The sequence below is a fragment of the Pelophylax lessonae genome, assembly GCF_965119305.1.
Source record: "Pelophylax lessonae genome assembly, chromosome: 13".
Taxonomy (NCBI): Eukaryota; Metazoa; Chordata; class Amphibia; order Anura; family Ranidae; genus Pelophylax; species Pelophylax lessonae.
In genome coordinates this window covers 128,522,219-128,544,354 of record NC_138780.1, presented here as the reverse complement: position 1 = coordinate 128,544,354, position 22,136 = coordinate 128,522,219, and the positions used below count along the sequence as shown (strand labels likewise).

Sequence of the window (22,136 nt, the reverse complement as noted above, 5' to 3'; positions counted from 1 at the left end):
GCCGTTCCTTTAGAGCCCTGTGCCATAAACATGGGAGTCCCACCCACGTGCGCGGGAGTGACTTTATCGTGGCTCCGCCATTGAAAAGACCAGAGCCCTGCGAACCCGAAAGGAAGACCAGGTGAAGATGGAAACCCTGTCAGTGGTGACAGCGTGTCACTGGAGGGCTTTGTTTCAAGGTAAGTATTTATTATTGCGCTAGTATGTGTTGCATACTAGCACATTATGACTTTACCTTCTAACGGAGAAGATTTTTATTTATTTTTTTGTCAACTTTACTTCTGCTATGAAAGTGAATGTCAATTTGACCCCACTAATGATCAGAAAAACAAACTTTCTTTGAACCCTCTTTTGCTAAGAATTTCCTTTTGAGATTCTACCCATCTATCATCAACAGGAGAGGAATAACTAGAAGTGGGGGGGGGGGGAGAGAGGGAAGACTAGAGTTCTGCTTTAGGGCCCTTTAAATATGTCCTTATATGGAGGCCAAAAATGTAACAAAACACAAGAGCAAAAGACATTGATTTAAAACAATCCTCGATCAAGGTGCAAACTATGCAGCTTTACAGCCCATGAGTTATAGGTTCTAAATCAACCAAGTTTAAAAAGATAAATAATACTGAGTACAACATACACATACATGAAATACAATATATACATACATAATCCTCGTACAAAGCAAGTCTGCATATTATATAAATAAAACAAAAATCCATGTGGTTAGAACAAAAAAAATGAGCAGACATAACTTAGGAATTCCTTTGTAGAAAATTCAAGTTTTGCAAATGTCTGACAAGAACAAATGGTCTGGGGGGTAAGAAAATCGATTAAATGACTTTCAAGGGGCCCCATATTACTCTGTAGCCAGAGATTACACCCACCTACAGTTGGGAAGATGCGGTCACAATATGAAATGTTCAATATTTTCTAGTATATATGTATGGGTATTTAAACCTGTGTCCTTAAAGAACCATTTGCACGGCTGCGACAAGAAAACGGTGCTGCCAAATGCCATAAAAAATCCTATAAGTGAGACAGCCAAAGTGGTTTACATTATCTGCACTGTGGTGGATCTGTAAAGTGCAAGCCACACTGATGCTGGCCTTACACTATACAAACAAATCGGCTGAAATTCGGTCATTTGGACATTTCTTTTGTTTTTCGGCCAGTTAATGGGCAAGAATCAGTTATCGGTTGTGACGTTTTTGAGCTAAAAAAAAAAAAAAAAAAAAATGGACAAGTTTAGAAGTTTTCTGCCAAGTGAATGATAAATTGAAAGGTTAAGGTGTTTCTCGTCAAAACTTTTTGCACTAGGAATATGTAAAAAAACAACAAAAAAACTGATGTCCAATGAACAATTTATCAGTCATTACATGATGCCCTATCATTTGCTCTCACGGCCGAGTGTTCGTTTTTCGAAAATGAATTTTTGAACGATTTTTCGTATAGTATATGGCTAGCATTACTCCCAGAAAAATTGACCTCTTAGGTGAACCCATGTTTTACCCACACAGGCAAAGCAACAGGTTTAACTAGATACCCCCACTCTGTGCATACCTACCTTTACTGCTCCTCCGTTTGGCCATCTTGAACATAAAGATATGCAGGGGCAGTTCAGTATTCATTCTAAGGAAGTGTGCAAGAAGGCAGGATTTATTGCAGAAGAGACATAGTACATCTTCTACAATTAAATTTCGGACTCCCCCCCCCCCCCCCCCAAATAAGAAGAAAAAAATGCCCAAGCTATAATTTACCCTCTCCAGGCAGCTTTCTCCTCGGTCCAGTGCCCCATCAGTCCTCTTAAGACAGAACAACATATCGTTCGGTCAATTTTGTGGGAGTTTACCATGGTGCTGACACCCCCTGTATGGTTGTACCATCATGCAGTTTGGGCTGACCGTACTCAAAGAGTGAGGGGTGCGCTGACACCAATCAGTCCAGTAAGGATGCCCGCTCTAAGTAGCCACCAAGACAGACAAGGGAGGGAGCACACTTGGTGTTTTTGGGCCAGCTAAAAGACTGCAAGAATTTTTTTTTTCCAGGGGGCTTTGGAGGGAGGGTTACATGTTCAGATTTAAAGCTGGAGGTCTGCTTTAAGCAAACCTGTTGTTTTGCCATGTATGGTCAAAGTACAGTTTCACTTAATTTAGCAACCATAAGCAATAATATAGTACTGTATTTTCTGGCGTATGACTACTTTTGAACCTCTAAAAAATCCCCCAAAAATGGGGGGTCTTATACGCCGAGTATAATATCTCCAAGGTAACCTAAGTATAAGTATTACCGGTAGATGAAAATTAGGGGGGTCGTCTTATACGCCCAGTCGTCTTATACGCTGGAAAATACGGTAGTTATTTACAGAATCTAAACTCCTTAATGGAATGCAAACAGGGCTTAGATTGTCCATTTCCCCATTTTTAGAGACCATTCTGCTGTCGCAAAACTGCACGCCGCCGCATTCTAGGTAGTCTATATCTTGAGCTGCCAAATCAATGTGCAAATAATAGTATCCCATAAAATTAAGAGCATGAAAACATTAGTAAGTCTGTAAATCGTATTCTTTTTCTAAAAGGAAAATGGTTTAACAGATGGAAAGGCTCCTTTACAGGCTTTATTAGCCTTTAAATGCATCAACTCAATTATTAGACAGCTTGATAAACTGCTAATTTATCTTGGTCTTTTCCTGGTGACTTTGAATGCCAGATAATTGTTTAACTCCTGTTGACCATGGAAAACAAGTACCTCAGGTAGACAGACTCATAATTATTATCTACATGCCTCAGTGCGCACATGGGAGACGAAAAGATGGACGGCCTGACTTGGTAAACAGCCTGAGTGCACAATGAAGTGAAGTGTGAGAGGCACCTAGGTGACTCATAGGCGTCTCCAGCAATGTGTGGTAGACCTGTCTCACCTTTCCATGAACTGCAAATGTCTTGAGATAAGCAGAATACACTATGGCAGTCCCTATCAACTCACAGTAACAATGCAAGTCGCTTCATGAAAAAGAGCATTAAGGGAAAAAAAAAAAAAATTATATTATATTATATAATACACACACACACACACACACATATATACATATACACACAGTATCTCACAAAAGTGAGTACACCCCTCACATTTTTGGAAATATATTATTCCTTTTCATGTGACAACACTGAGGAAATGACACTTTGCTACAATGTAAAGTAGTGAGTAGTATAACAGTGTAAATTTGCGGTTCCCTCAAAATAACTCAACACACAGCCATTAATGTCTAAACCGCTGGCAACAAAAGTGAGTACACCCCTAAGTGAAAATGTCCAAATTGCGCCTAAAGTGTCAATATTTTGTGTGGCCACCATTATTTTCCAGCACTGCCTTAACCCTCTTGGGCATGGAGATCACCAGAGCTTCACAGGTTACCACTGGAGTCCTCTTCCACTCCTCCATGGCAACATCATGGAGCTGGTGGAGGTTAGAGACCTTGCGCTCCTCCACCTTCCCTTTGAGGATGCCCCACAGATGCTCAATAGGGTTTAGGTCTGGAGTTAGCCCTTAAACCTTATTTGTTGAATGTCTGAAGTCTATTATACTCAGCTTTCATGGAAAAAAAAAAAAAATAATATAGCGTATTTAAAGACATTGTTCTTACAATTGATCTTTCCTTTTCAATATGCAGCTCTGTAATTTTCTGTAAAACGCAACGCAATATGGCTACCTGAAAGTGTTCTGTACAACCCCCCTCCCCCAGAAATGTAATTTCCTACTTGTGTGATTGGCTCACTGATTTTTCCCAGAAGTCGGCACTAAGATACAAATCAGATTTCAGTCATCCCCTGCACCAAAAATGTCATTTTTGGTGAGTTATTCCGAATAGGAGGTCACGTCTAAAGTGATACAGACCCTAGAATTGTCCTCGTTAGAACCCTGCAAGTGCAGCAGCTGATTGATAATTATGAAACCACACCCATTATATTCACTTTCCACATGGAAACAGTGATTTATTCAGAACAACAAAAGATAGGAATCTGCAGCAAAGTTTGTTAGAATCCCAGCAATTTACAACTTTCTCAACAAAAAAGGAGTTGGTCTTTAATTTTTTTTTTTTTTTTTTTTTTTAATTTTGAGAATGACACAGGTCTTCAAAATACATTAGCTCTTTGACATAACCAAATGTGTTTCAAAAGCTTTTTTATTTTAATAACCTACATTTCCCAATAAGCTCCAGACTTCCCGTTTGTGAACATTAGGGCTGCAACTAATGATTATTCTGATAATTATATTATTATATTATTCATGGCGGTGAAGGCCCATCCGGGAATGCCGATGGCCTCCAGAATGTAGAGAACATCCTGGACAAAGAAGATGAAGAAGACGAAAAAGTTGAAGGAACTGTCAGTCCTGAACGCCTTGTAGAGAGGTCGGTACCAGCAGATGAAGGAGCACGGGGTGAAGAGGATAATCCACAGGATGGACATGCCGAACCCAGAGCCCTGAGAACTGTCCACGATGAACCAAGCCAAAAATGCCAGGAAGTTGAGGAATAAAGTTCCCGCGCTGACCAGCCACACGTAGTACATGATCTTCACCATCTTCTGGAAGTCCTGCGGGATGTCCACACCGATGTCCTGGTAGAAACACGGCTGGACGGGACAGAAGGAGGGCAATGGGGGCCAATTATACTGCCTCCCTGCAGATCCCCCAGAGCTGTAGTCTGCAGTTCTCGCTCCCGCCTGTCCAGCTCCTCTGCTTTCCGATTCAACTCCTCCTGACGCCGCAGGAGATCCACCTTGGCTGCTGCTGTGGTTTCCTGGGATCCATATGATCCGTAGTTCTTCGGCTCAATGGGGGAGGTTCTCCTCGCGGGAGGGACATCTGGCTGTGCTGGGACTGTAGGAAGAGTAGCCGGAGCCTGAAATGTGGACTGATCGTGGAACGGGGGCGGGGGTGGAATCCCCTGGCTCTCGAAAGGGGTTGTAGACATCCAGGGTGGCGTACTGGTTTCCGGGGTGATGCTCCACCACAGCCGGGTCCTGGAACGGATTGTCCATTTCCCCAAACTGATTCCCCCGATTAGCCATCTCCGCTCACTGCCGGTCACATGCACTGTATCTTCTGACATGTATGGATGGTATACTGAGCTGTATGTGTGCTGCACTGTGTCTTCTGACATGTATGGAGAAGGTACTAAGCTGTATGTGTGCTGCACTGTGTCTTCTGACATGTAAGGAGGGTGTACTAAGCTGTATGTGTGCTGCACTGTGTCTTCTGACATGTATGGAGGGTGTACCAAGCTGTATGTGTGCTGCACTGTATTTTCAGATATGTAAACAAATAGTGACTTTTGTATGCAGGCCAACTAATCGGCTGACCAACTAATCGATTATGAAAATAGTTGACAACTATTTTTATAAATTGATTAATCGATTAGTTGTTTCGGCCCTAGTGAACATCTGCAGATTGCTTCAAAGTGTCTGTCTTGTAAGGAGAACCTGTACTTTGCCAATATAGCTACCTCTTACTTGCCTTCCCACTTTCTTTGCTCGTGGGAGTGAGGAGAAGTTGTGACTTGGAGCTCTCACAGGGCTGAGGACTATCCAATGTGACATGGCTAGGTACCAGAGAAGCATCAGTGCTGTCACATGGGTGAATGGGAAGCCAAGTACAGAGTGCGTCACTTCCCTAGGAAAACAGACTGGCAGAGGATAAAAGGAAAGGCAAGTGTAACCAGTATCAGGGGCAAAGCCTAATGTGAACATGTTGCTCCAACCTGTATGAGCAGTGCAATTGGTTCACTTAGATTCTGCATAAGAAATGGACAAATGTATCTACCGCCCATGAATATGTATAATAAAATTATAGAAACAAGGCTTTGAAAAAATTGACGCCCAATTGAAGCTTTTATAAAGTATGCAGATACAGTGAATGTACAAAGAAAAGCAACATTTTGAAGATCTTCCTATTTTTAGTTGTTTCTACCTGCAGACCTCTCACAGTAAATACACTGCAAGCGGGCAGCAGGTACAGGCACAAATCGCATACATGTACGTGGTGGAGCGAATGCGCGTGCCCCCTGCCAGTCCGTGCTAGGATTGGACACAGCACGGGTTTGGCAGCAAACTTTGGCCAATGATTTAGGCGGAAGTCAGCTGATCGGCTGTGTCCAATCACACACACAATTCTGTGTTTACAACAGGGACAGCAATCTGCCTGTTTTTGTCACTGAAAAGCAGAGAGAAAAAACAGCCAGATCAGAAAGTAAAAGCAGTACATATTACACATGGTTAGAAAAAAGGAGTTGATGGGCGCTCCTGCTTGGAGATAAGTCTTCACTTCAGGCAGTCTTGATGGGTGAAGTGCAGCCAGACTGGTAATGGATGTCACAATGCACAGATACGGCACTATCATCAAGGGCAGCTCTTTCAGGGCCGAAGCAAAAGTCCCATGAACAGGCAAAAAAGAAAAGGCGCCACTCAGTAAAGTAGATGTAATATATTTATTGACACACATGAAAACTTACATGGAGGCAAAAGTACAGTGCCTTGCGAAGGTATTCGGCCCTCTTGAACTTTGTGACCTTTTGCCACATTTCAGGCTTCAAACAAAGATATAAAACTGTAATTTTTTGTGAAGAATCAACAACAAGTGGGACACAATCGTGAAGTGGAACGAAATTTATTGGATATTTCAAACTTTGTTAACAAATAAAAAAACTGAAAAATTGGGCGTGGAAAATGATTCAGCCCCTTTACTTTCAGTGCAGCAAACTCTCTCCAGAAGTTTAGTGAGGATCTCTGAATGATCCAATGTTGACCTAAATGACTAATGATAATAAATAGAATCCACCTGTGTGTAATCAAGTCTCCGTATAAATGCACCTGCACTGTGATAGTCTCAGAGATCCGTTTAAAGCGCAGAGAGCATCGTGAAGAACAAGGAACACACCAGGCAGGTCCGAGATACTGTTGTGGAGAAGTTTAAAGCCGCATTTGGATACAAAAAGATTTCCCAAGCTTTAAACATCCCAAGGAGCACTGTGCAAGCGAGAATATTGAAATGGAAGGAGTATAAGACCACTGCAAATCTACGAAGACCTGGCCATCCCTCTAAACTTTCAGCTCATACAAGGAGAAGACTGATCAGAGATGCAGCCAAGAGGCCCATGATCACTCTGGATGAACTGCAGAGATCTACAGCTGAGGTGGGAGACTGTCCATAGGACAACAATCAGTCGTATACTGCACAAATCTGGCCTTTATGGAAGAGTGGCAAGAAGAAAGCCATTTCTTAAAGATATCCATAAAAAAAGTGTTGTTTAAAGTTTGCCACAAGCCACCTGGGAGACACACCAAACATGTGGAAGAAGGTGCTCTGGTCAGATGAAACCAAAATCAAACTTTTTGGCAACAATGCAAAACTTTATGTTTGGCATAAAAGCAACTATACACACCATCCCCACTGTCAAACATGGTGGTGGCAGCATCATGGTTTGGGCCTGCTTTTCTTCAGCAGGGACAGGGAAGATGGTTAAAATTGATGGGAAGTTGGATGGAGCCAAATACAGGACCATTCTGGAAGAAAACCTGATGGAGTCTGCAAAAGACCTGAGACTGGGACAGAGATTTGTCTTCCAACAAGACAATGGTCCAAAACAAAAGCAAAATCTACAATGGAATGGTTCATCACAAATACACATATCCAGGTGTTAGAATGGCCAAGTCAAAGTCCAGACCTGAATCCAATCGAGAATCTGTGGAAAGAACTGAAAACTGCTGTTCACAAAAGCTCTTCATCCAACCTCACTGAGCTCGAGCTGTTTTGCAAGGAGGAATGGGCAAAAATGTCAGTCTCTTGATGTGCAAAACTGATAGAGACATACCCCAAGCGACTTACAGCTGTAATCGCACCAAAAAGGTGGCGCTACAAAGTATTAACTTAAGGGGGCTGAATAATTTTGCACGCCCAATTTTTCAGTTTTTTTTATTTGTTAAAGTTTGAAATATCCAATAAATTTCGTTCCACTTCACGATTGTGTCCCACTTGTTGATTCTTCACAAAAAATTACAGTTTTATATCTTTATGTTTGAAGCCTGAAATGTGGCAAAAGGTCGCAAAGTTCAAGGGGGCCGAATACTTTCGCAAGGCACTGTATACCATCATGGCTCGGCGTCCTTCCGGATCTGCGGTGTTCCCGTCCTCAAAGCTGCCAGCAGCCGGGGGGATGAATTGGGGGACCAATCTGATTGGTCTGAAGAAGGAGCAGTTGTTTGCATGCTCCAAAACCGATTACCGCCCATTTACGTCATTACACTCGTGCGGTCCCTCAGTGAGGTATGCGGTTCACCGCTGCCTCAATCTGACTAAGTCCCTCTGATTGGATCTTCCCAAGGGTCATCCCCCGGCTGCTGGCAACTTTGAGGATGGGAACACCGCGGGTCCGGAAGGACGCCCAGTCATGATGATAGACTTTTGCCATGTAAGTTTTCATGTGTGTCATTAAATATATTACATCTGCTTCACTGAGTGGCGCCTTTTCTTCTTCTCCATTACACATGGTTAGGCACACAGTTAACCCCTTGACTGCTCCTAGATATTAACCCTTTCCCAGACAGTGTCATTAATACAGTGTCAGTAAACAGTATTCACACTGATCACTGTATTCAGGTCATTAGCTACATCAGTTTAAGTGACCCTCCCGCGTAGTGTGTTAGCTCCGGATTGCTCGCCACCCTATCACAGTCCTACTATAAGTTACTGATCACCACCATTCTAGTATAGCACCTACAGCTGCGTAAATTCCAGTATATATACACACACACACACGCACGCACACACACACACCATTGTTTGTAGATGCCATCAATCTCACACAAACCAATTAATATACACTTATTGAAACATGCAACATTTTTTTAATGATTATGCTTTTTAACAGACCGTGGAATATATATATATATATATATATATATATATATATATATATATATATATATATATTTTTTTTTTTTTTTCCCCCATTAGATCTTTTTTTATTTATATAAAGAAAAAAAAAAAAAACCCTGTGGTGATCAAATACCATCAAAAAATACCCCAGTCATGAAGGGGGTAAAACCTTCCATAGCTCAAGTGGTTAACAGGAGCGGCGCCCCAGCCAAACTTCACTTCCTGATTATGCAGAGGGGACCTCTGCTGTGTGTGGTAGTGTACACTTTCTGCTGACTGCTTAGCTCTAGACTCAGTGGGGGGTGTCAGATCACTGAAAAGAGATGGCTGAGTCCACAAAGCCTTCTCTCTGCAGCATTATGCCAGTGGAACGAAGTTCTGCCTGGAGCTAGGACTCAAACAAAAAGCAAGACATTTAAAGTCTAGATTATTTCTGCACATTCACCGACTGGGAGCTTTAGCATATATTAGTAAAAATGAATCAATAAAATTATCTCCATTACATGTTTTTATAATGTTTTCCCTTGCCACTGGCAGCATCTGCCTATACGGCTCCCCTGCACCATTGCCCCACTGACACAAATTTGCAGACCACCTGAGATAATGCAGTGCTGCAACATTCCAGAGATGAGTGTGGCTGAATTGTGCCTGTACATTGTATAGGCAGCCTTACAGGGTATGTACAGTGCTTTGCGAAAGTATTCGGCCCCCTTGAACTTTGCGACCTTTTGCCACATTTCAGGCTTCAAACAAAGATATAAAACTGTAATTTTTTGTGAAGAATCAACAAGTGGGACACAATCATGAAGTGGAACGAAATTAATTGGATATTTCAAACTTTAACAAATAAAAAACTGAAAAATTGGGCGAGAAAAATTATTCAGCCCCCTTAAGTTTATACTTGGTAGCGCCAATTTTTGCTGCGATTACAGCTGTAAGTCGCTTGGGGTATGTCTCAGTTTTGCACATCGAGAGACTGACATTTTTGCCCATTCCTCCTTGCAAAACAGCTCGAGCTCAGTGAGGTTGGATGGAGAGTGTTTGTGAACAGCAGTTTTCAGTTCTTTCCACAGATTCTCGATTGGATTCAGGTCTGGACTTTGACTTGGCTATTCTAACACCTGGATATGTTTATTTGTGAACCATTCAATTGTAGATTTTGCTTTATGTTTTGGATCATTGTCTTGTTGGAAGACAAATCTCCGTCCCAGTCTCAGGTCTTTTGAAGACTCCCATCAGGTTTTCTTCCAGAATGGTCCTGTATTTGGCTCCATCCATCTTCCCATCAATTTTAACCATCTTCCCTGTCCCTGCTGAAGAAAAGCAGGCCCAAACCATGATGCTGCCACCACCATGTTTGACAGTGGGGATGGTGTGTTCAGGGTGATGAGCTGCGTTGCTTTTACGTCAAACATAACGTTTTGCATTGTTGCCAAAAAGTTTGATTTTGGTTTCATCTGACCAGAGCACCTTCTTCCACATATTTGGTGTGTCTCCCAGGTGGCTTGTGGCAAACTTTAAACAACACTTTTTATGGATATCTTTAAGAAATGGCTTTTTTCTTGCCACTCTTCCATAAAGGCCAGATTTGTGCAGTATACGACTGATTGGTTTCCTATGGACAGAGTCTCCCACCTCAGCTGTAGATCTCTGCAGTTCATCCAGAGTGATCATGGGCCTCTTGGCTGCATCTCTGATCAGTCTTCTCCTTGTATGAGCTGAAAGTTTAGAGGGACGGCAAGGTCTTCGTAGATTTGCAGTGGTCTGATACTCCTTCCATTTCAATATGATCGCTTGCACAGTGCTCCTTGGGATGTTTAACGCTTGGGAAATCGTTTTGTATCCAAATCTGGCTTTAAGCTTCTCCACAACAGTATCTCGGACCTGCCTGGTGTGTTCCTTGTTCTTCATGATGCTCTCTGCGCTTTAAAACGGACCTCTGAGACTATCACAGTGCAGGTGGCATTTATACGGAGACTTGATTACACACAGGTGGATTCTATTCATCATCATTAGTCATTTAGGTCAACATTGGATCATCCAGAGATGCTCACTGAATTTCTGGAGAGAGTTTGCTGCACTGAAAGTAAAGGGGCTGAATAATTTTGCATGCCCAATTTTTCAGTTTTTTATTTGTTACCAAAGTTTAAAATATCTAATAAATTTCGTTCCACTTCATGATTGTGTCCCACTTGTTGTTGATTCTTCACAAAAAATTACAGTTTTATATCTTTATGTTTGAAGCCTGAAATGTGGCAAAAGGTCACAAAGTTCAAGGGGGCCGAATACTTTCGCAAGGCACTGTAACAGTGCCCACGCTTTCAATGGGACTATTAAGAAACCATAAAAAAGTACTATGGTTTAAACTGTCACAGTTGTACTCAGCCTCTATGTACTAACAATGTTGCAAGATAAAACAAAATTTTATATAGATCTTTGGTGGAGTGTTACTTCAACTCTTCCAATACCAATCTAATAGTGCCCACTACTGCACTTCCTACAGTAAGATAGAACATCGCTTAAATCATCAAATGTCTTTTCTACAGAAATGTCTGAATGTACCCAAAAGCCTGCATCAATGCCAAACGCTGCAAGATTTTGTTCCCATAGAGACCGAAATCATCAAACTGAAGGGAGATGTGCTACTGGCACTGGGCTTCTCATGATGCACTTTTAAAGGATCGCATTAGAATGCTGAGTAAAGCTGCAGTTTGGTGAGATTTGACAGCCTAGCAACCATTTCATAATTATGCATGAGAGTTTCTATTTTGTCAGTTTGGGCCGCTGCAGAGAATTCTCACACTACAAATGTGATGCATTTATCAATTTATTCATTTTATGGGCGTAACCCCTTTAAATCTTTTTGTGATTTACAGAAGTGTACTTTATTCTAACCATTTACCACAGCAAGTACAACATTTATTCACTGCCACTAGGACTTTCTCCATAAAGCTTACTATTCAAAAGCTCAAAAAGACCACTAAACCTACACACATTTACAAATTGTAGGGAAGTAGTCTACTAATTGAGGCTACCTATAGCGCTTGCTCTTAAAATAAACCTTGGTGGTGAATATAAAATTATATATAAATATCTGTGACTAGTGATCAATAAATAAATACTCCTCTATTAATATAAAATATTAATAAATTCCAATAGTAATGTACATAAAAATTGTGATTCATATAATAAAGTCCATATCAAGTGACTGTAGTGAGAAAGTTCAAATAAAAGTTCAAATAGTGAGCCTCTTGTGCAAATGATGCTTATCCACAAAAAAGTGCAGGTGCTCAGCGTGGAAATTTTCGATTCACTCTGATATCAGTGCAGCTCTGGTTCCTTTTCCACCGTGATAATGGTAAGCACCATTTGCACAAGAGACTCACTATTTATTTGAACTTTTATTTGAACTTTCTCACTACAGTCACTTGATATGTGAAGAAAAGGTTGCTTAAGGGGGCTGGGAACAGTGGGGGGGGGGGGGGTCTTAAGACAGTAATGGGCAAGATGGACAAGCTGAGGACAATTATCGGGGAACCAAACAACTACTCCATAAGCCTCCTCTAAGAACCTTTCTGCCCTCAAGTATTGTGGATGGCCTATGACCTCTGAAAAATATTGAAGACAAAAAAAGGGCCCATAGGCCTAGTGCATCATCCCACAAACTTTATAGATAATGAATAAAAAGAGCCATGCACAAACACATGAGTTAAAAGCGTTTGTCTAGCCACTTATACATGGCTTAGTACTTCCAGACTGGACAATCACCAATGCATAAGAGGGACCTCACCGCAGTCCCTGCAGGCTGCAACGTTGGGTGTGTATTTAAATAGAGCTGAATGATCACTTGCTCTTTAGTTCTGAGGAAGAAGGAAACCCTTTTGAAACGCATCAGACTGCAGGGACCCCACTTTCTCAGTTCAGATCTGTGCATGCACTTCACAGGTAGGGCAGCCTATTCAATATAAAGGGCTTCCCTAACCATGAGAAAGGCAGGTAAAAAAGTCCTTGACCCTTTTTTTAAATTGCGCTGCACCAAGTCACATGGTGCTTCAGCACCATACAGTTTGGTGCATGCAAAAAAAAGTGCCATAGGGAATGATGTGTGGGGGTAGCGGCAGTGGTGCATTTAGGTTTTGTGCTGCCCTAGGCCTTACTAAACGTGTGCACCCCCGAAATTTAAATATGACCCACCCCTCCCTGTAGAGGCCACACACCTTCCTGTTTTTGACCCGCCCTGTCATCTGTAAACCACAGACCACAACCATAGTATCAGTGCCCATCAGCTCAGCCTCATGTTCCCATAAGTTCAGCCTCATTACTGCCCATCAGTGCAGCCTCATCAGTGCAGAATATCAGTGTGCCCTCATCAGTACAGCCCCATCAGTGCAGCCTATCAGTGCAGCCTATCAGTGCCCATCAGTGGTGCCTTATCAGGGTAGCCACATCAGTGCAACTTCTCAGTGCTGCCTCATCAGTGACCATCAGTGCAGCCTCATCAGTGGCCATCAGGACAGCATATTAGTGCAGCCCCATCAGTGAAGCTTATCAGTGCCACCTCATGCCCATCTGTGCAGCCTCATCAGTGCAGAATATCAGTGCTGCCTTATTTTTTTTATGTGGGAGCCGGGAGGAGGCTGTTTTTTTCATGCGGGAGCAGCTTTTTTGATGCCCCCCCTTACAAAGTGCCGTCCTAGGCCTGGGCCTTGTCGGCCTAGGCCAGGGGTCTTCAAACGACGGCCCTCAAGTTATTCAGGAACTACAATTCCCATCATGCCTAGTCATGGCTATGAATGTCAGAGTTTTACAATGCCTCATGGGATGTGTAGTTCGGCAACAGCTGGAGGGCCGTAGTTTGAGGATCCCTGGCCTAGGCCAAGATACAGCACTGGGTAGAGTTTAGGAATTAATGGCACATCTGTCAAAGTGCAGATAATTTCTCTGCCGGTCGGCAACATGTTCTCCTGCCAAAGAGGAGAGGGGGGCTGTGATGTGCAGGATCTGTGCCATCGCATGAACAGACCTCTGCTGTAAAAATATTTTACTGACCGGACTTCCATGATTTTTAATTCAGTACCCCTGCCAAAGTGGAAGCAAGAAAGAGTGTGGCTATGTTCCAACGAACAGTGGGCCATAGAGAATTAATGTAGCCTCCCTTTAAGTGCCGGTTCACACTAGGGCGACCTGTGAGGCGACCTGGTCGTCGCAGGTCGCCTCCCATAGGGAAGCTACGGACCCGTTCTAATAGGAGCGACACAAGTCGCTCCGACCTAGAAAAAGGGTCCGGAGCTTCTTTGGGGCGACCAGGAGGCGACCGCCATAGACTTTCAACCTAAAGTAGCGTCGCGGTAGTGTGAACCGGCGCTTAGTCAGATTACAACAAAAATAAATAAATAAATAAAATGGACTTGGATATTGGGAGAAGGCTAAGAGCAATAGAAAGGAGCTTGAGTTAAGAACACAAACTTTTATTTTATTTTTTTCAAACAGAGTTTAATGTCACTGTCATCAAGAATGAATCATATCATCATCATCAAAAATGCAAAAATAGTGATACAAGTATTAGAAAACCTATATTTGGGTGATATATTTGAAGGCACTTGTACTATTACAGAAAGGCCATACATTTTATTAGTTAATCTTGCAATTGGTATTATCAGCTCATTTGGAGGAATCTTTCTCAGCAGCTTCAAAATGGTTTCTTGAAGCTTAACAATGTCTTCACTAGAGGAAAGAACGCCGACAGTCCCTTTGAAATACAAAGTGCTTCCTATGGTTTACACATTCTTCAACCTGTAAGTGGCACGTTCATTGCGAGCAGCAAAACCTCCTTTTGCTGGGCACATTAAAAACCTCCTGGCTAATATCATTTCCACAGATGCACTTCTTACAAGAGGATTTTGGCCTGCTGTCAGAAGAGATATCAAAGAGTTTACCAGCTGGGTCATACTGTATGGTGTTTTGGAAGTTCATTCATGGTTTTATCAAATCTAAAAGCTTAAACAATTACATTTGAACTCCAGACAAACAGCTTACCATACAGTTAATCACCAGTAAAAAAAAAAATGTATTTTTCCATACAGTACTGAGAAACTCCCAGCCCAACTGCCAAGCAAAGCCAGGATGGTGTGGCAGGAATTATAGACCCTGTATGCCCGGCCCGCTGATTGTGATGCAGTCCAGTGAATTAGGTTGCTTGTGTGGGGTTCAAGGATAAAAGGTTAAAGCAGGTGGTAAGGAGCAGATACAATGCCTCCTCACTGCCTGTCCAATGCTCTCTAAGAGCCATCTGAACACCTCTTCAGAGAGCACCACACATGTGAACAAGTCCTTATGGTGACACTAACTGGTGGGCTGTGACACGGAGTGGTGTGGGACTGATGTGGCGGTGATCAGGAAACACTGTAATTGGTGCAGCGGTTGTCAAGGACAAGATGACCGCTGCGGCAGTAATCAGGGACACCGGGGTAGTGACAGTATGTAAAAATAAATTAAATAGGATGTGAGGATTTTTATTTTTTTTTACACTTTTGCTCATTACCATGATGATCACTGTAATAAGCAATCAGTAGGGACTGTCTAAAGCGGGGAATGGCAACCTTTGAGAGGTGAAGATCTACCTGAACAACATGAAAGGTCAAAAATCACCAGGGTTTTAAACTCTTGTTTTAAAGAAATTAAACTAGCAAGGCCTAAATAAATAGTAAGGAAAACCCCGAAAAATATAATACAACAAATGCTACTGAAAGATATAAAAACTTAGCCTACTTTAAAGTGGTTGTAAACCCACAGGAACCTTTACCTATAGGTAAGACTTTAATGAAGCTTTCCTATAGGCACTGTAAATATCTCCTTTTACCGTTTAGGAGATATTTACATTGCATACAGCCGATGACATCATCTGCGCATGCGCTCTGAAGAAACGGCCACCTGTGGCAAAACCACCTCGGGAGTGACGTCACGCAGCTCCGGCCACTAATACAGCCAGAGTCCACAGACCCGGAAGGAAGACGGGTGAAGATGGATGCGGCCACCAGAGGGGACAACGCGGGCTTCGTTTGCAGGTAAGTGTCATATAATGTGCCAGTATGTGATGCATACTAGCACATTATACATTTACTTTGCAAGGAAAAAAAATAAATACTCAACAGGAAAAGTTTATTTTCTCTTTAAAAGTGGTCAGTGTCAGGCAGTGGGCAGTGTCAGGAGGGCCGTGAACCGTGTCAGGAGGGCCGTGGACCGTGTCAGGAGGGCCGTGGACCGTGTCAGGAGGGCCGTGGACCGTGTCAGGAGGGCCGTGGACCGTGTCAGGAGGGCCGTGGACCGTGACAGGAGGGCAGTGGACCGTGACAGGAGGGCAGTGGACCGTGACAGGAGGGCAGTGGACCGTGTCAGGAGGGCAGTGGACCGTGACAGGAGGGCAGTGGACCGTGACAGGAGGGCAGTGGACCGTGACAGGAGGGCAGTGGACGATATTCGTGAAGCAGCTCTGTGCTGAGCGGCTTCCCGTTCATTCACAACCTGAAGCATAGTAAACATGTTTACTATGCTTCAGCTATGAACAGACACAGTCAGTGATCGGTAGCAATCACTGAATAATTTCATGCAGAAAAGAAAGGGGCGGGTAAATTACATTTACTGCCCTTTTCCCTCTCTTAATCCTTGGTTGGAAAAAAAAAAAAAAATGTTAAAATGATGTATGGCCTTCCTAAGTAGCTTTAAGCCATTTGACATTATTACAAATGTCTAATAACCTAGATTTTCATAAAAAAAAAAAAAAAAAAAAAACAAGGGCCCTACGTCTCCTGGAAACTGTCTCAATTAGTTTAGCATCACCATAACTAAGTAATTGAAAAATGAGCGTGTGAATTCTATTATTTATGCTACAGAAATGCAAAAGGAAGCCAAGGGGGAAATTGGTCATTTAAAAAAAGTCAAGCAAAAAAATCGAACTTCCTGCATGAAATTGAGCTGTGGTGTGTCAGAGGAATTTAAATATACAATGTATCTGCTGGAAAACAATGCTCAAATAATAGCATGGTAAAAATGTTATTCAAACTTGACCAACTACTTGCCATGTTACATTTTATTCTAAAACTAACAAAAAAGGACCAACCAGCATGTATTTAAAGAAGAAAATACATAATAACTGCCCATTTAAATTAGTATTTTAGACAAATCACCATTTACACAATTTAAATGCATGCAAGTCTTAAGATTTACATATCCCCGCCAGAAGGTTTTCAGGACGCTCTAGCAGACTTCACATTTCTCAACTGCAGTTGACATACATTCACTGGCCACTTTATTAAGTACACCTTGCTAGTACTGGGTTGGACCTTTTGCCTTCAGAACTGCCTTAATTCGTTGTGCCATAGATACAACAAGGTGTTGGAAGCATTCCTCAGAGATTTTGGTCCATATAGACATGATAGCGTCATCATGCAGCTTGTTGCTGCAGATTTGTCAGCTGCACATCGATGATGTGAATCTCCAGTTCCACCACATCCCAAAGGTGCTCTATTGGATTGAGATCTGGGGACTGTGGAGACCATTGGAGTACAGTGACCTCATTGTCATGTTCAGAAAACCAGTGGTGAGATGATTTGTGCTTTGTGACATGGTGCATTATCCTGCTAGGAGCCATCAGAAGATGGGTACACTGTAGACATAAAGGGATGGACATGGTCAGCAACAATATTCAGGTAGGTCATGGCATTTAAACCATGCTCAATTAGTACTAAGGGGTCCAAAGTGTGCCAAGAAATGATCCCTCACACCATTCACCACCATCGGCCTGAACCGTTGACACACGGCAGGGTGGATCCATGCTTTGATGTTGTTGATATTAACAAGGTATTTTTGTCCACACAACTGCCGTGCACTGGAAATCATCTCTTATTTCGGACCATGCTCTGTAATCCTAGAGATGGTTGTAAGTGAAAATCCCAGTAGATCAGCAGTTTAAATACTCAGCCCAGCACCAACAATCATGCCACGTTCAAAGTCACTTAAATCCCCTATTCGTTCCCCATTCTGTTCCTCGGTTTGAAGTTAAGCAAGTCATCTTCACCACATCAAGATGCCTAAATGCATTGAGATGCTGCCATTTGATTGGCCGATTAGCAGTTTGTGTTACCAAGCAATTGAACAGGTGTAGCTAAAAAAGTGATCAGTGAGTGTAAACAGCTTCTTGCCCCCGGCCTGCAATTAGACTTTAGGGCCCCATTAACACTTGTGAATGGTGCCATTTGCAATTAGCTGCAGGCGGCCCTGTAGCAGTTCCCTGCAATTAGCTTCAGGCTAGAAGCCGCATTGAAAGCATTGGAATTCCAACAGTTGCACCAGCTATTCACGGATGATCACATGAAATTGCTCATGCAGTGAAAATCTGCGAATAATTAGCACCAGAAATCCTGGGCATTTTACGCCTCAGCACAGAGGAGCTGCCAAGTGTCCGTATGGATTCAGCCTTAGGCATCTTGAACACATCTAGCTGCTCTGCACCTCTCCTGGCATTTAAGAGCAATCGGGAGAGACAGCTGCAACATCCAGCCCCGCTGCCTGCCAAAGTTAATGGCAAGTTGCAGTTGGCTGGGGCTCAACGTTGTTCTAAGTAAGGCTCCTTTCACACGGTTCGCTGTCCGGTGCGGACCGTTCTCTGCTCAGCGAGGATGGATCCACCGATTCCCGCTGAGCAGGCGGATGACAGCTCCGTTTCCGCACTGTGTGGAGAGGGAGGTGTCAGAGCCCCACTGCTCTCTATGGGGGAATCAGAGGAGAGCGGACTGCCTGTCCGCTCTCATCCGATCCGAACCCCTGGACAGATGGAAAATGGGGTTTCCATCCGTCCGGATTTCACGGACAGGTTCGGATGCGGATAAAGCTGTGTGGGGATCCCAGAAAGCCTTTGTAGTAGGTGTAGCCAACATCCCTGGGGAAAATCTTTGAACATGGTTTGGTGCCTCAAGCCAAAGGGGTGGGATTTTCAGGGCTCATTAAAACAATAGAACAAAATATTTGTAGTTTATTGGAGAAAATACATAAGTAATAAACAATGCTTGATTGTGTGTATGGGTTATAGACCCATAAGTGGTAGTGAAATTAGATAAGAAGAAGTGACAAGGTGATGTGGTGACAAAAATATATCTCTCTGTCAGTCCTTGCTTTTGCATACAGCATGGGGTCAGTTGAGAGAGAATATCTAGGATTTCCTATGCATTTCGGCATGCATAATACACTGCCTTTGTCAAGGAAAAATTGTCCACCATATCTGGAAAATATAGTACATAATCAGATTACAATATGCAAGCTATGGGCATTTTCCATGGTTGCATAAAAAGTTACATATACACATACTTGGAACATATAGGTCTGCTCCTGGAACCTTGCGTCTGATCTCCTAAATGTATCACACAGGAGTTGAGAAGGATGCTGCCTCTGTAGTATATAACAAGTGATGTTTGTTAATTTGTTTAGATATGTTTGATATATATTGAGAGAATGTTTTTCAGAAACGTACAAAAATGTAGTTGCTTGAACGCACCAGTGGGGGATGAGTCCCGATGGTTTCTGGTTTGTCCTGAGTGTTTAGAATAAGGTAAGTATTGCATCAAGAACACATCTAAAATGGTTGAGAAGTTTCCCTTTAATTTAGTAGATATATGAGTCTGTTATTGGTACTTACAATGATTGTGGTTCTTAATATACACCAGTAGGGGGTGGTCCCGGTCAGTATTCCGGTTTGCCCTAGTGGTGATACAGATTTAAAAGTGAGCCCAAAGGAGGCATCCAATCACTTTAGGAAAAGGCCGACAATGCATAAGTATAGCATTGTGGTCTTTGAGGCAACTCACTGTTGGTGGTGTGGTAGTCAGAACTGGGTATCCTGAGGCAGCGGGTCCCGGGCGTCCGTTACGTTCCCTCTGCTGGAGGGAAGTGGCGCCCTGTTTCAAATCTCCGGCTATTTATATACGCTCACGCATGCGCAGTGTGCGCATCGGAGTATCACGCAGCAGACCCGATTTCCAGGTGTGCGTGTCAGCGTGACGTGCGTCAGACCGAGCTGCGCGGACCCTATGCGTGATGATCTAGGGGAGATGTTCCGTAGCCGCCGACACAGATTGAGAGGGATATGTCCCCTGCTAAGGGGTCATTCCGGGAGATGCGATCCTCCGGTTCTCTGTAAGCCCCCGGTAATATGTAGGACCGGGGTCACCTGTGCCGGGCGTGCTTAGGAAATCAGACATGGGGGTTCCAGAGCATGTTAGCATGATATGTTGAAGATGCAGGAAAAATAATAATAATACAGAATAATGTGAAATATGCAATTTTGGAAAATTACAGGTGCAGGGTGGTATGCCCTACTGCAGTTGGAATCATAGGGCAGGACTCTGCTGTATGGGAAATGGATATAAGGGTGAAGTTGTTGTGTATAGGTTTAATCAGTTTTACCGGAGGAAAAGCCCTCTAAGAATGGACGGTAGCTTTCGCTCTCATTTAGTCCTGGCGGTTTTGTGGCATTCAATCTTTTAATCCAGCGCATTTCAATTTGTAGGAGGGACTTATTCCAGTACCCCCTCTGGCTGGAATATGTATCCTGTCCAGGGCTGAAAACGTGACTTTGGGCATTCTAGATTTGTGAAAATAAGCCACATGACGTGGAAGGTAAAAATTTCCTATGGTCATGCTTTGCAAATGTTTATTCACTCTTAGTCCAAATTCCTGGCGTGTCTTCCATATGTGAAATGCTCCACACTCACAGTTCATTATGTACACTACCCCTTTGGTTTTACAATTGGCATAGTGTTTGGGGTGAAGATGTCACCGTTGGGTAGTATTAAGGAAGTTGATTTCTGTATCACTGTGCATTGAGCACAGGATCCACAGGGGTAGGTACCTTTGGTTTTACAGGGGTCCTTCCTTGATTTCATCTCACTGTGCACTAGGGTTTGATGTATTGAGTGAGTTCTTTTGTAGGTGATCATGGGATTGTCGGGAACCAGATCTTTGATGGTGGGGTCTTCTGTGAGAATAGACCAATTCTTCTTTAGGATGTTTTTGATTTTGTGATGTTCGTTGGAGAATCTCATGATGATCCTTGTGGCCGGTTGGTCTTTTTGGATTTTATGGCCTTTTTTAAAAAGGATTTCCTGTCTGTCTTGTTTATGTACTTTATTAAAGGCTTTTCTGAGGCATGTTTTGGAGTACCCTCTTTCTTTGAGCCTGTAGGTCAAGGCATCAGCTTCTTTCTGGAATTCTCTTGGATTTGTGCAGTTTCTTTTTAGCCTGAGGAACTGACTATAAGGTATAGACCTCTTCAGAGATTCAGGGTGGAAACTCCTTGCGTGGAGGCTCGTGTTCCCGGCTGTCTCTTTCTGTATAGGGTGGTCATTAGATTACCTTTGTCATCTTTGTAAATATATGTGTCTCCTTGTTTTACTGTATGTCATTGTAAAGTACATATGATTATTTTGGTTCATCTTGTCAAGGCATTCCAACATTTGGTTCTCTGGTCCATTCCATATTAGCAGTACATCATCGATGTACCTTTGCCATAACATTATGTTGTTTGTATATTTGCTGTTTTCTTCTGATGTTAGGAAATCCTGTTCCCATTCGCCTAGATAAATATTTGCGTACGAGGGAGCACAACTTGTGCCCATGGCAACTCCGCATATTTGTAGGTAGTATGTACCGCAGAAGGAAAAGATGTTATGGTTGAGGATCAGATGCGGATGGCAGCGGGTGTCAGCTGGCATGTCTCCGCTGACATCCACTGCCCCATAGGGATGCATGGATCCGATCAGATCCGCCTAAAAAACGGACAAGCGGATCTGATCGGATGGTTTGTGTGAAAGGGGCCTAATACGCACATTTAGGGTCCGATGTGTACAGGGATGAATGCCCAGAATGCAAAAGTCCCATGGCAGCATGCATAGACTTTGGCAGGCTGCAGGCAGTGGGGCTGGGCGCTGCACTTGTCCCTCCTGGGCACACTAAACCACCGGAAGGGGGTATAGCAACTAGAGATCCCTGTGTGCAAAGAGCCTTAAGCTGGCATACATTATTATTTTTTTCATTCAATTAGCAAAATTGTCTGATTCCCCATGCACACATACAATATGGATTGAGGAATCCTTCCCGTTGAGCTACTACATTCTGACAACAGGGAAATTTCCCCATCATCAGAATACGATGATCAATGT

General features: G+C 43.0%; 1 protein-coding gene across 1 annotated transcript; it reads right to left on the bottom strand.

Moving 5' to 3' along the window:
* Window positions 1-4,262: 4,262 nt before the first annotated feature.
* LOC309569204 (secretory carrier-associated membrane protein 3-like) lies at window positions 4,263-5,083 on the bottom strand (the record flags this gene model as incomplete). The annotated part of the gene is given in 3 exon segments (XM_082274960.1): window positions 4,263-4,690; window positions 4,693-4,957; window positions 4,959-5,083. Coding segments are annotated over 3 exon segments (801 nt in total). The 5' UTR covers window positions 5,067-5,083.
* Window positions 5,084-22,136: the final 17,053 nt, after the last annotated feature.